This window comes from Macaca fascicularis, chromosome 3 (assembly GCF_037993035.2).
Source record: "Macaca fascicularis isolate 582-1 chromosome 3, T2T-MFA8v1.1".
In the NCBI taxonomy this organism is placed as follows: domain Eukaryota; kingdom Metazoa; phylum Chordata; class Mammalia; order Primates; family Cercopithecidae; genus Macaca; species Macaca fascicularis.
Genome location: NC_088377.1, coordinates 179,437,868 through 179,450,671, shown reverse-complemented (window position 1 = coordinate 179,450,671; position 12,804 = coordinate 179,437,868). Strand labels below are relative to the sequence as shown.

At 38.5% G+C, this 12,804-nt stretch overlaps 1 protein-coding gene across 31 annotated transcripts in view; it reads left to right on the top strand.

The window, feature by feature from the left end:
• Positions 1–12,804, top strand: part of DGKI (diacylglycerol kinase iota) — a 459,668-nt gene that overhangs the window by 61,987 nt on the left and 384,877 nt on the right. For 6 of the 31 annotated variants that reach the window (XM_074036063.1, XM_074036061.1, XM_074036062.1 and 3 more), the window contains exon 1: positions 12,328–12,732. The exons of the other annotated variants lie outside the window; for them this stretch is intronic. In XM_074036063.1, the coding sequence (XP_073892164.1) occupies positions 12,689–12,732 (44 nt within the window). In that variant the 5' untranslated portion in view covers positions 12,328–12,688. Of the gene's footprint in view, positions 1–12,327; positions 12,733–12,804 lie in introns of those variants that run through there. 31 annotated transcript variants of the gene reach the window in all.

Below are 12,804 nucleotides of genomic sequence, written 5' to 3'. Positions count from 1 at the left end.
TAGATTCTGGGTATTAGTCATTTGTCAGATATATAGATTGTGAAGATTTTTTCCCACTCTCTGGGTTGTCTGTTAACTCTGCTAATTATTTCTTTTGCTGTGCAGAAGCTTTTTAGTTTAAGTGCCATCTATTTATCTTTGTTTTAGTTGCATTTGCATTTGAGTTCTTGGTCATGAAGTGTTTGCCTAAGCCAATGTCTAGAAGATTTTCCAATGTTGTCTTCTATAATCTTTGTGGTTTCAGGTCTTAGATTTAAGTATTTGACCTATCTTGAGTTGATTTTTGTATAAGGTGAGAGATGAGGATCAAGTTTCATTCTTCTACATGTGGCTTGACAATTATCCCAGCACCATTTGTTGAATAGGGTGTCCTCTCCCCTCTTTATGTTTTTGTTTGCTTTGTTGAAGATCAGTTGGCTGTAAGTATTTGGCTTTATTTCTGGGTTCTCTATTCTGCTCCACTGGTCTATGTGCTGATTTTTATACCAGTACCATGCTGTTTTCGTAACTGTGGCCTTATAGTATAGTTCGGAATTGGGTAATGCGGTGCCTCCAGACTTTTTTGTTTGTTTGTTTTTGTTTAGTCTTGCTTTGGCTGTGCAGGCTCTTTTTTTGGTTCCGTATGAATTTTAGGATTGTTTTTTCTAATTCTGTGAAGAATGATGGTGGTATTTTGATGGGAATTGCATTGAATTTGTAGATTGCTTTTGGCAGTGTGGTCATTTTCCCAATATTGATTCTACCCACTCATGAGCATGGGATGTGTTTCCATTTGTTGTGGCACCTATGATTTCTTTCAGCAGTGTTTTGTAGTTTTCTTTGTAGAGGTCTTTCACCTCCTTAGTTAGGTATATTACTAAGCATTTCATTGTTTTGCAGCTATTACAAAAGGGATTGAGTTCTTGATTTGATTCTCAACTTCGTCACTGTTGATGTATAGCAGAGCTACTGATTTGTGTACATTAATTTTGTGTCCTGAAACATTGCTGAATTCATTTACCAGTTCTAGGAGCTTTCTGGATGAGTCTTTAGGATTTTCTAGGTATACAATGATATTATCAGCACACAGCAACAGTTTGACTTCCTCTTTACCAATTTGGATGCCCTTTATTTCTTTCTCTTGTCTGATTGCTCTAGCTAGGACTTCTAGTACTGCGTATAATACAAATGGTGAAAGTGGACATTCTTGTTTTGTTCCAGTTCTCAGGGGCAATGCTGTCAACTTTTCCCCATTCAGCATAATGTAGGTGGTGGGTTTGTCTTGGATGGCTTTTATTCCCTTAAGTTATGTCCCTTCTCTGCCGATTTTGCTGAGGGTTTTAATCATAAAGGGATGCTGGATTTTGTCAAATGCTTTTTCTGCATCTATTGAGATGATCATGTGATTTTTGTTTTCAATTCTGTTAGTGGTGTATCACACTTGTTGACTCATATATGTTAAACCATCCCTACATCTCTGGTATGAAACACACTTGATCATGTGGATTATCTTTTTGATACACTGTTGGATTCAGTTCACTAGTATTTTGTTGGAGGTTTTTGCATCTATGTTGATCAAGGGTATTGGTCTGTGGTTTTTTGTTTTTTTGAATGTCCTTCCCTGGTTTTGGTATTAGGGTGATACTGACTTCATAAAATGATTTAGGGAGGATTCCTTCTTCCTGTATCTTGTGGAATAGTGTCAGTAGGATTGGTACTAATTTTCTTTGAATGTCTGATATAATTCAGCTATGAATTTGTCTGGTCCTGGACCTTTTTTTGTTGGCAATTTTTAAATTACTATTTCAATCATGCTGCTTGTTATTGGTCTGTTCAGAGATTCTCTATCTTCCTGGTTTAATCTAGGAGGGTTGTATATTTTCAGGAATTTATCCTGAAATTTATCTCCTCTAGGTTTTCTAGTTTATGCATGTGAAGGTGTTCATAGTAACCTTGTATTCCTGTGGTATTAGTTGTAATATCTCCAATTTTGTTTCTAATTGAGCTTATTTGGATCTTCTCTCTTCTTGGTTAATCTCACTAATGGTCTATCAATTTTATTTTTATTTTCAAAGAACCAGCTTTTTGTTTCATTTATGTTTTGTTTTTTCTGTTGTTGTTGTTGTTTCAATTTCATTTAGTTCTGCTCTGATCTTTGCTATTTCTTTTTTCCTGCTGGGTTTGAGTTTGGATTGTTCTTGTTTCTCTAGTTCCACGAGGTGTGTGACCTTAGATCGTCCATTTGTGCTCCTTCAGCCCTGTATCAATGCTATGAATTTTCCTCTCAGCACTGCTTTTGCTGTATCCCAGAGGTTTTGATAGGTTGTATCACTGTTATCAATCAGTTCAAATAAGTTTTTTTAATTTCCATCTTGATTTGTTTACCCAATGATCATTCAGGAACAAGTTATTTAATTTCCATGTGCTTATATGGTTTTGAGAGGTTCTTTTGGAGTTGATTTCCAGTTTTATTCCACTGTGGTCTGGGAGGGTACTTGATATAATTGCTATTTTCTTAAATTTACTGAGTGAGACTTGTTTTGTACCCTATCATATGGTCTATCTTGGAGAGTGTACCATGTGCTGATGAATAGGATGTATATTCTACAGTTGTTGGGTAGAATGTTCTGTAAATATCTGTTAAGTTCATTTGTTATAGGGTATCATTTAAGTCCATTGTTTCTTTGTTCACTTTCTGTCTTGATGACCTGTCTAGTGCTGTCAGTGGAGTATTAAAGTCCCCCATTATTATTGTGTTGCCATCTATCTCATTTCTTAGGTCTAGTAGTAATTGTTTTATAAATGTGGGAGCTCCAGTGTTAGGTGCATATGTATTTAAAATTGTGATAGTTTCCTGTTGGACTTGTCTTTTCCTCGTTGTATAACGTCCCTCTTTGTCTTTTTTAACTGCTGTTGCTTTGAAGTTTGTTTTGCCTGATATAAGAATTGCTACCACTGCTGGATTTTAGTGTTCAGTTGCATGGAATATCTTTTTCCACCCCTTTACCTTAAATTTGTGTGAGTCCTTATGTGTCAGGTGAGTCTCCTGACGACAGCAGAAACTTGGTTGGTGAATTCTTTATCCATTCTGCCATTCTGTGTCTTTTAAGTGGAGCATTTAGGCCATTTACATTCAATGTTAGTATTGAGATATGAAATGCTATTCTATTCTTCATGCTATTTGTTGCCTGAATACCTTGTGTTTTTTTCACTGTGTTATTGTTATATAGGTCCTGTGAGATTTATGATTTAAGAAGGTTCTATTTTGATGTATTTTGAGGATTTGTGTCAAGATTTAGAGCTCCTTTTAGCAGTTCTTGTAGTGCTGACTTGGGAGTGGCAAATTCTCTCAGCATTTGTTTGTCTGGAAAAGACTGTATCTTTCCCTCATTTATGAAGCTTAGTTTCACTGGATACAAAATTCTTGACTGGTAACTGTTTTGCTTAAGGAGGCTAAAAATAGGACCCCAATCCCTTCTAACTTGTAGGGTTTCTGCTGAGAAATCTGCTGTTAATCTGATAGGTTTTTCTTTATAGGTTACCTGCTGCTTTTGCCTCACAGCTCTTAAGACTCTTTCCTTTGTCTGGACTTTGGATAACCTGATGACTATGTGCCTAGGCAATAATCTTTTCACAATGAATTTCACAGGTGTTCTTTGAGCTTCTTGTATTTTAATGTCTAGATCTCTAGCAAGGCCGGGAAGTTTTCCCCCATTATTCCCTCAAATGTATTTTCCAAACTTTTTGATTTCTATTCTTCTTCTGGAACACCAATTATTCTTAGGTTTGGACATTTAACATAGTCTCAAACTTCTTGGAGGCTTTGTTCATTTTTTAAAATTCTTTTTTCTTTGTCTTTGACAGATTGGGTTAATTCGAAAGCCCTGTCTTTGAGCTTTGAAGTTCTTTCTTCTGCTTGTTTGATTCTATTGCTGAGACTGTCTAGTGCATTTTGCATTTCTTTGTGTGTCCTTGATTTCCAGAAGTTGTGATTGTTTCTTATTTGTGCAGTCTATTTCACTGAAGAACTTTCCTTTCGTATCCTGTATCACGTTTTTGATTCCTTTAAGTTGGACTGCACCTTTCTCTGGTGCCTCCTTGATTAGCCTACTAATTGGCCTTCTGAATTCTTTTTTTGGCAATTCAGAGATGTCATTTTGGTTTGGATCCATTGCTAGTGAGCTGGCATGATTTTTGGGGGTGTTAAATAATCTTGTTTTGTCATATTACCAGAATTGTTTTTCTGGTTTCTTCTCATTTGGGTAGACTATGTCAGAGGGAAGATCTGGGCTTCAAGGCTGCTGTTTAGATTCATTTGTCCCACGGGATGCTCCCTTGATGTGGTATTCTCCCCTTTCCCCTAGGAATGGGGCTTCCTGAGAGGTGAACTATAGTGATTGTTTTGCTAGCCACCCAGTGGAGCTGCAGAGCTGTGAGCTGGTACTGCAGAGTGTCTGCAACGAGTCCTGTGATGTGATCCATCTTCAGGTTTTTCGGCTGTGGATACCAGCACCTGCTCCGGTGGAAGTGACAGGGGAGTGAAGTGGACTCTGTGAGGGTCCTTGGTTGTGTTTTTGTTTAGTGTGCTGGTTTTGTGTTGGTTGGCCTCCAGCCAGGAGGTGGCGCTTTCAAGAGTGCATCAGTTATGGTCCTATAGGGAGGATGCAAACTTGCCCCAGGGATACTTGGTTAGTATTCAGGTGTCTCAGGTGGTGGACAGGGCCATAGAGCTCCCAAGAGATTATGACCTTTGTCTTTGGCCACCAGACTAGGTAGAGAAAGACAACTAGATGGGGTCAGGGTGGGGCGTGTCTTAGCTCAGCCTCTCGTTAGGCGGGGCTCACTGTGGCTGCTGTAGGGGATGGGGGTGTGGTTCCCAGGCCATTGGAGTTATGTTCCCATGGGGATTATGGCTGCCTCTGCTGAGCCATACAGGTTGTCAGGGATGTGAGGGAAAGCCGTCAGTCACAGGCCTCACCCAGCATCCACACAACCTGCAGCCCTGATGGCTGGTCTCATTCCCATCATGCCCCCATGACAACACCGAGTCTGTTTCCAGGCAGCTAGTGACCAGGGCTGAGAACTTGTACAAGAGCATGAGCCTCCCCATTGAGAAAGCAAGCAGACTCACAGTTTTTTGGTGTCTCAGGGAGCCTGCAGAGGTGATCTAGTTCGTTCCTTCAAAGGGTCTGTGGATTCTCTCAGCTTTCCTGGTATGTTCCTACAGTAGTTCTTGGAGCAAAAGTTCATGATGTGATTCTCCACATGCTGTTCTGTCTGTCTGAGCAGGAGCTGCAGGCTAGTCCTGCCTCCTATCCACCATCTTAATTGACAGTGGTAACCAAAATATTTAGAGCCATTTTGACAGATTGAGAAATCACTGCTATGATTAAAATATAGCACTTGGGATGACCATGCTCAACTCATAGGATGCCATCATCAAACAGCCTTGCTTTCTCCCTCCATTTATTCTTTAAACCTGCACAGTGGGGCATGTCCTTCCCTGGCAATTCTGCTTACTCTTAGGCAATTAAAAAAAAACCAACAAAACATTCATATTCAAAACACATATTCAAAAACATTTCAGGTACAGATAATTCAGTACCTGAAACGTCCAGCATTATGTAATAGCACAAACACTGGAGTTGATTTAGAATTGAGCTTTCTTCCCTCCTCCAACATGGGCCTGCCCCAGCCCTGCAGTCATGGAAGGAGAGTGGTCAGCTTTCCTCTTTCTCCTCAGTATTCCTTCACCCCTTTTCTTCTCTTGGCTAGCCTCAGTCTCAGACCCCATTAAATTGGGTTGAGAGAGAGGAGTGGGGAGGAAATATAAGGGAAACAGTAAAGTGCTTACTTGACTGCGATGAATTGTTAGTCTAGTTTCAGTGCTTTCTGAATCTAGCAGATATGTAAGTTGACTTCTCTGTGGAGTTCTTTTGTGTATTATTTGCACAAAAAGAGCATACCCTCCCCCCATTGCTGAGGGTCTCATATCTGTAGTTCTCTGAGACAAAAACAATGTATTGCTACTGGGCTACACCTTTCCCAACCCTTAGGCTTCTGGCCACACCTCCAGCTAATTTCTGCTATGCCTTTGGGTAGTACCTGAACAATCCTCATATGGCTGTCTTTGGTGCACAGTCCACACCTTGTTCATGGGAGACACTCAAGCATCCTTTGCTCCTGCAGACTCTGGGAGTGCAACCACCTCTCCTAGATCCACCCACAAAACAGCCAGCAAGCCTGGATGCTATCACATGTAGATGTCAGATGTGGTTCAGACACAAATCTACTTGCACCCCGAAGTGCACAAACTACTGAGGACAGATGTGAAGCCCTCTGCCTGCCTCTTTAAAGTCCCTCTTTCTTGACTTGAAGTAAAGCAGCAAGCACCACTAACCACTGGCCCTCCTTGGTTGAAGGATTTTTGGCCTCTCAACACATCAATAGCTTCCTTGAACAATCCCTCCTAAAATGTCCAATTCTTGATCCTTTTAAAGAGTTCTGAGTTTTATAAACAGTTTATAGCACCTTTTTTGGTAAATTTTGCAAAAGGTCTAGCTCTTTTTAAAAAATTGTTTCTTGATGCTTCAAAGAAAATATTCACTGAAACATCATGTTACATGAACATCATTTTTCTACCCTCATTTAAAAAAACTTTTCCAACTAGTTACAGAAAGAACTTTGTGACATGGATATAGAATTGCCTGCATCTAGGGATTGATTGAATGGATGACAAAGTGAAACCACGCTTTCTTTATGAAGGTTGTATTTTCAACTTCCTTATAGGCACCATTCCTTTTCCAGAGTGCCCTTAGATGAGCAGCTATGCATCTAACAGGAATTGCTTACAATGATCGATTTCCGCTACGCTCATGACTCCCAAATCTGTCTTTGTAGCCCAGACCTCTTTCTGAGATGCAGATCCATATATCTGATAGCTTACTTTACTTCTCTGATCAAAGTATTACAAGTTTAGCTAACATCATCATTACTCTAAATACCATTCCTCATTCTGAATATCTATTCGCCTCCATGTAATTTATCTTTAGTCTTAAGAAATGGTACTTAGGAACCCTTAGTTGTTTAAATCAGAAACTTGGGAGTCATCTACAGATTCTTGTCAACCATGCGACTTTAGCAATCTGGTGATGTTTATGACCACCTTTCAAAATAGTGTTTGTAAGAATACAGGACTACTATGGAAACTGATGATATGGAAACACAGTTCAGTTGTGAATGACTTGGAATTCACGAATTGTTTTCTTTCTCATCTCTCACATTGATTCAGTATATCATTCACAGATCATCTCCTGAATAACAGTCAAACTCATTTTATTTTCTCTATCTTCACTGATACTTTCTTACTTCAGTCCTTCATCATCTCTTCTGAATGACTGCAGTTTCATTTAAAAAATAGCTTATACTGATAAATTTCAAATATATACAAAGGACACAAAATAATATAATGTACCTCATATTGCCATTACCTAGTTTTGCTTTCCCACTCCCCACACTATGATAAATGATGAATTTATAGACTTTAAGTAAAACTTATGAACTGTCTCAGTCTGTTTTTATGGCTATAACAGAATACCACAGACTGGGTAATTCTTTTGTCAAATGTCTGTTCAAGTTTTTATTTTTGACTATTTTTAATTGTTTAAAAATGTTTATTAGTAGTTGCAGGAGTTAAAAAAAGTCTGGATACAAATCGTTTATCAGATTCATCGATGGTAAATTGTTTTTGCAATCTGAAGCATACCTATTAATTTTCTTAATGTAATTTTTATAAGCAAAACTTTAAAAAATGATATTATTTTCTGTGTCCTTCTGAGAAATCTTTACTTATCTGCAAGTCACGAAGATCTTCTTCTGTTTTCTTCTAAAAATTTTGTGTCTTAGCTTTCACACTTAGGTCTATGATTCATCTTGAATTAATTTTTATGCTTTCTATAAGATAAGAGGTTGAGGTTCATTCTTTTTTTTCCATATGGACATCTAGCTGTTCCAGCATAATTTGTTGAAATGACTCTCCTTGCTTTATTGAATTTCTTTGGTGACTTTTTCAAAAATCAATTGACTATAGACTTGTACTATTTCTGGACTCTCTATTCTGTTCTGTTAATCTATTTTTCTGTCTTTATGCCAATACTACCCTGTAGGTTTAAAGTAAATTTCAAGTCATGTGGTATAAATTCTCCATCTTTTTTCTGTTTTCAAGATTAACGTATTCTGGATCCTTTACATTTCGAAATAAATTTTAGAATTAACATGTCAATTTTTATTTTCAAAAGCCCTGCTGGGGTTATAATTGGGATTTCATTGACTTAGAAGATTAACTTGTATGTATAGTTTATTTTTTAGTCAGTGATTTGGGAGAGAGATTTATTTGCAGATTTTAGGGCTCACTGCCTTTGTGACTTCTCCCTATTCAACATATTCCCCCTAACTTTCTGTAGTTTTGCCTTCCCCTAAGTTATCTGATACCTTGATCAAGTAAGGAAACTGAGGCTTTCTGTAACCCCAGCTATGTGCAAATTGGGAGTGCTCACAGGCAAATATTTGTAAACTTGCAAATTTCATTCATTGCAGTTTGTCTTTTAATGGTGGTCTCTGCTCCAGATTTTGCCTAACCATGTTCAATTTGTAGTGCCTTTGAGTAGTTTTTTAAAAATTGTCCAGATCTAAAAATTGTTATCTGTGGAACAATTGTTCTGACCTAGCTGCTTTGCTCTTAACAGAAGACAGAGAACCTCCTTCTTGCCGCCTCTTTCATCTCCCTCTGACACACCTGCCCATTGTCCCCTAAGTAATCTTTCAAAAAAGCAAACCCAAGCAAACCATTTTCTGGTAGAAAGCCCATCAATGACTCTTGGCGTTGCTTTCTCTTTACTTTCTTATCTTCCTTTTTTAGATTCCTCCTCACTTATCCCATGCACTCTCTGGCTTTATTGAACCATTTGGCATTCCCTAGACATACCCTTCCCTTAAAAGTCTCCCCTTCTTGGGCTTATATCATGATCCTGACTAAAATGCCTGTACGTTCTTTGTAGCCTGGCTAACTCCTGCTTCTTCAAAAGTCAGCTCAAAGCACCAACCCATTGGAGAAAACTTCTGGGCTTTATTGAAGTGGGCTACTCATACTTTCATATTTTCCTATTGTTTTTGTTATGTTTTCTTATGTTTTTGTTATGTCTTGTTATGTTTTAGTTCCTATTGTTTTCGTTATGTTTAGAACTCATCAACTTGTATTTAGTTGTTTAATCACTTATTACACTGTGAGCTGTGTATGCCTTGATAGGATCCATGTCTTACCTGTGATTGCCAATTGCCTAGTATTCTTGTTGAGGAAATAAGGGAGGGTGAACGGACTGAATAGTCACAGGATGGTTGCATTTTAGGTGTATTTATGACTAAATTTTAGGTATCTGGTCATTCCTAAATATTTTCCCTTTGTCTTCTCACTCATGGCACTGGATATTTAAATACCAATATGCGATTAACAAGATAAAGTTAGAACCACAGAAATGCCTCAGTTATCCAGAGGAAAGCTTTCCAGGAGCCTCACAAAATGAACCAGGTGAATATTTAAAAACATATTTATATAAATAGAAGAATTCTTTAAAGAGAATAAAAGACATTGATGAGTCAAAAGCAGTGACATAGTAAATAACTAAAGAGTCAGTGATGCAGATATTTCACCTGCTGAGATATGACTTAAAGTTTTATGAACACAAAGGAAAGGGCTGATTCTGATTTCAAAAATGAAGCAGCTCTTGAAGCTTTAATTTGTGTGGCCACAGTATGACACAGAGGAACACTGAGGGAGCTAAACCATAGCCGTCGCTGCTGTGAGACACAGGGAGTCAGAATCCTTTCACATTTTCCTGGACATGTCAGCCTTTCTTTGTTTCTTTTTGACTGCTACATAATGATATAGGCATTGTATACTTTTTATGGAGATTCTTTCTTGGTGGAAACCCAATTTTAATTACTGTTTTCATGTAAGTTATTGTTGCTGAGCAGACAATGCCTTTTCCACTTTTTAAAATAATGCCATAGAATTCCCTATTACTACGATGCATATACACTAAAGTTTCTCCCGCCTCACTCTTTTTTGAAGAGATGGGGGTCTCACTCTGCTGCCTGGGCTGAAGCGCAGTGGCATGATCATAATTTACTGTAGCCTCAAACTCTTTGGCTTAAGCAATCATCTGCTCTTGCCTACTGATTAGCTGGGACTATAGGTACGTGCCACCATGCCCAGCGAATTACAAAAAAAAGGTTTTTTTTTTTTTTTTTTTTTTTTTTTTTTTTTTTTTAGAAATAGGGTCTTTCTATGTTGCCTAGGCTGGTTTTGAACTCCTGGCCTCAAGCATTTCTCTTGCCTCAGCCTCCCAAACTGCTGGGTTATAGGCATCAGCCATCATGCCTAGCTTTTTTAAAAGGCCTTTTCTTACAATTATTACCTCATTACTCCTCCTTTTCTCTTGTGTTTTTCTTCTTCTTCAGTCCATTTTTGCTTTGAGCCTCTCCCACATACACCTGCTGCCTCGAATATCTGTCATTTATCACAAGGGCTTTCTCCTACTGTCATGCTTTAAGACACTGATAATCCACTTCTTCCATTAAGTTACCCTATACAAATCATAGATGGCCGATTGCATGGTTGTATGAAATAGATAATATAAAATGAAAAACAGAAGTTTCTTCTTTAAGTACACCTTCCTCAGATATACCTCTTCCCCTACCCTCAGAGGTAACCACACTTAACCATTTTCTGTGTTGTGTAATCCTTCTATAGTTTTTCTAAGCATCTATGAATAAACACACACACGTGAAGTAAGATGATGGTCAAAATGTTTAACCACTGCATGGTAATGTAAAACTTAGCACTTAAAAATATGTTCTATTCTTTAGGCAGACCAAACTATATATAATTGCCTACCAGGTGATCTATGTTAGAGGTTAAATCATTCATCAAACTATTCCAATAATTTTCAAAGCATTTATTGATTTTTAATGGGTATGATCTTTTGTTTGATGCAGCTGTCGGTAGCTAAGTGATGGCCTTGTATCAACCATGATTTGAAACAGGGAAACACATCAATCTATTCCAATGATTTACTCATTGCATTGTACTGCCACTTGCTTCTTTCATTTAAGAATATACTTTTGGCTGGGTGTGGTGGCTCACGCCTGTAATCCTAGCACTTTGAGAGGCTGAGGTGGGTGGATCACCTAAGGTCAAGAGTTTGCGACCAGCCTGACCGACATGGAGAAACCCCATCCCTACTAAAAATACAAAATTAGCTGAGCGTGGTGGCACATGCCTATAATCCCAGCTACTTGGGAGGCTGAAGCAGGAAAATCACTTGAACCCAGGAGGCGGAGGTTGCAGTGAGCCGAGATCATGCCATTGCACTCCAGCCTGGGCAACAAGAGTAAAACGCTGCCAAAAAAAGAGAAAAAGAAAAAGAATATACTTTTGATATCTTTCCCTGTGAGAATATAATAAGTCTACTTTATTGTATCTAATGATAGGATAGTATCCCATAATATGGATATAAGTTTATCTACCAAGTTCCCTACTGTTTAAATGTTTCCAGTGTTTTGCTATTACACGTAATGTTGCTGAAACATTCTCTTACATCATTGTCTGCTTCGGTGAATACTTTTGTAAGATAGACTTATAGACGAAGAATTGTCGGTTCAAAGTAGATGTGCCAATCAAGAACTTGCCCACTTATAAGTAACTACACACATCCCGTGTGCACATGCACTGACATACATATTATCACCTGAAAATATAAACCCAGATGCAAACACAGATGAGCACTAAATTAATTCTAAAATTCATTTGAGGATTTGGCACCATGAAGTTTTATAGCCACATAACCTCAGGTAGACAAGACAGGGGAATGGCAGAGGTACCTTGGTAGAAAGTGAAGGAGAAGAAGAAAGGTTGGTGGTCCAGAGAAGTCAGTATTTCCTTGTCTGGAATGAGTGCCTGCCTATCAAATTTTGATAAAACTTCTTGATTGTCATCCTTGTTTCATTATGGTCCTCCCAGGAATGTTTTGCATTTTTCTAAGAGTTAAAGATCATAGCTTCATGACTTAATCTTTGGACGGGTTTTTCCCACTTATATGAGAAGAACTAATAATGCCACATGGAGCACACCTTTTCAGGACTCCGGGAGTCTAAAAAAAAAGAAAAGAAAAATGAGTCAGAACTTCTGCCTGTGAGTCTGAGTCAGCTTAGTGTGCTAAAAAAAAAATAATAAAAAAAAAAAAAAAAGAAAAAGAAAAAAAAAACATGTGAGGAGACCTGCCTGGAAAAACTGCTGAATGGAAAGACTTGAGAACGGCTTATAGATATTGATGGCAGATGAAGAATTTTCATGTCTTTTCAGAAATGGTTAGCAGCCACTCATAACAGTCCTGTGATGTCACAGAAATCTTGACTCCTGCTTCTCCTTCTCGTTCTCCTTTAAGCCCTTCCCTCCTCCTTTTCATATAGGACCTTAACACAAGAGGGTCAGGAAGAGAAGAGAAGGGTTGCTCACAGGAGGAAAGAAGGCAAAGGGTAGCTGTTACTTTACCTGGCGGGCCATGTTTCGCTACGAATCAGGTGGTGTGTTTGGAGGAGATGCCACTCGGTAAGGGAGGCTTCTTGAGCACTCGACGACTCCTGGCAACTTAGAATGTGGGACCGCTGGAAGGAAAAGCACCCCTGGATGGGACGAAGGTTGAGTTCAATTTTATTTTTTACTGTGTGTGTGTGTTGGGGGAGGGTAATGGGAAACGTGTGTTTTGCAGA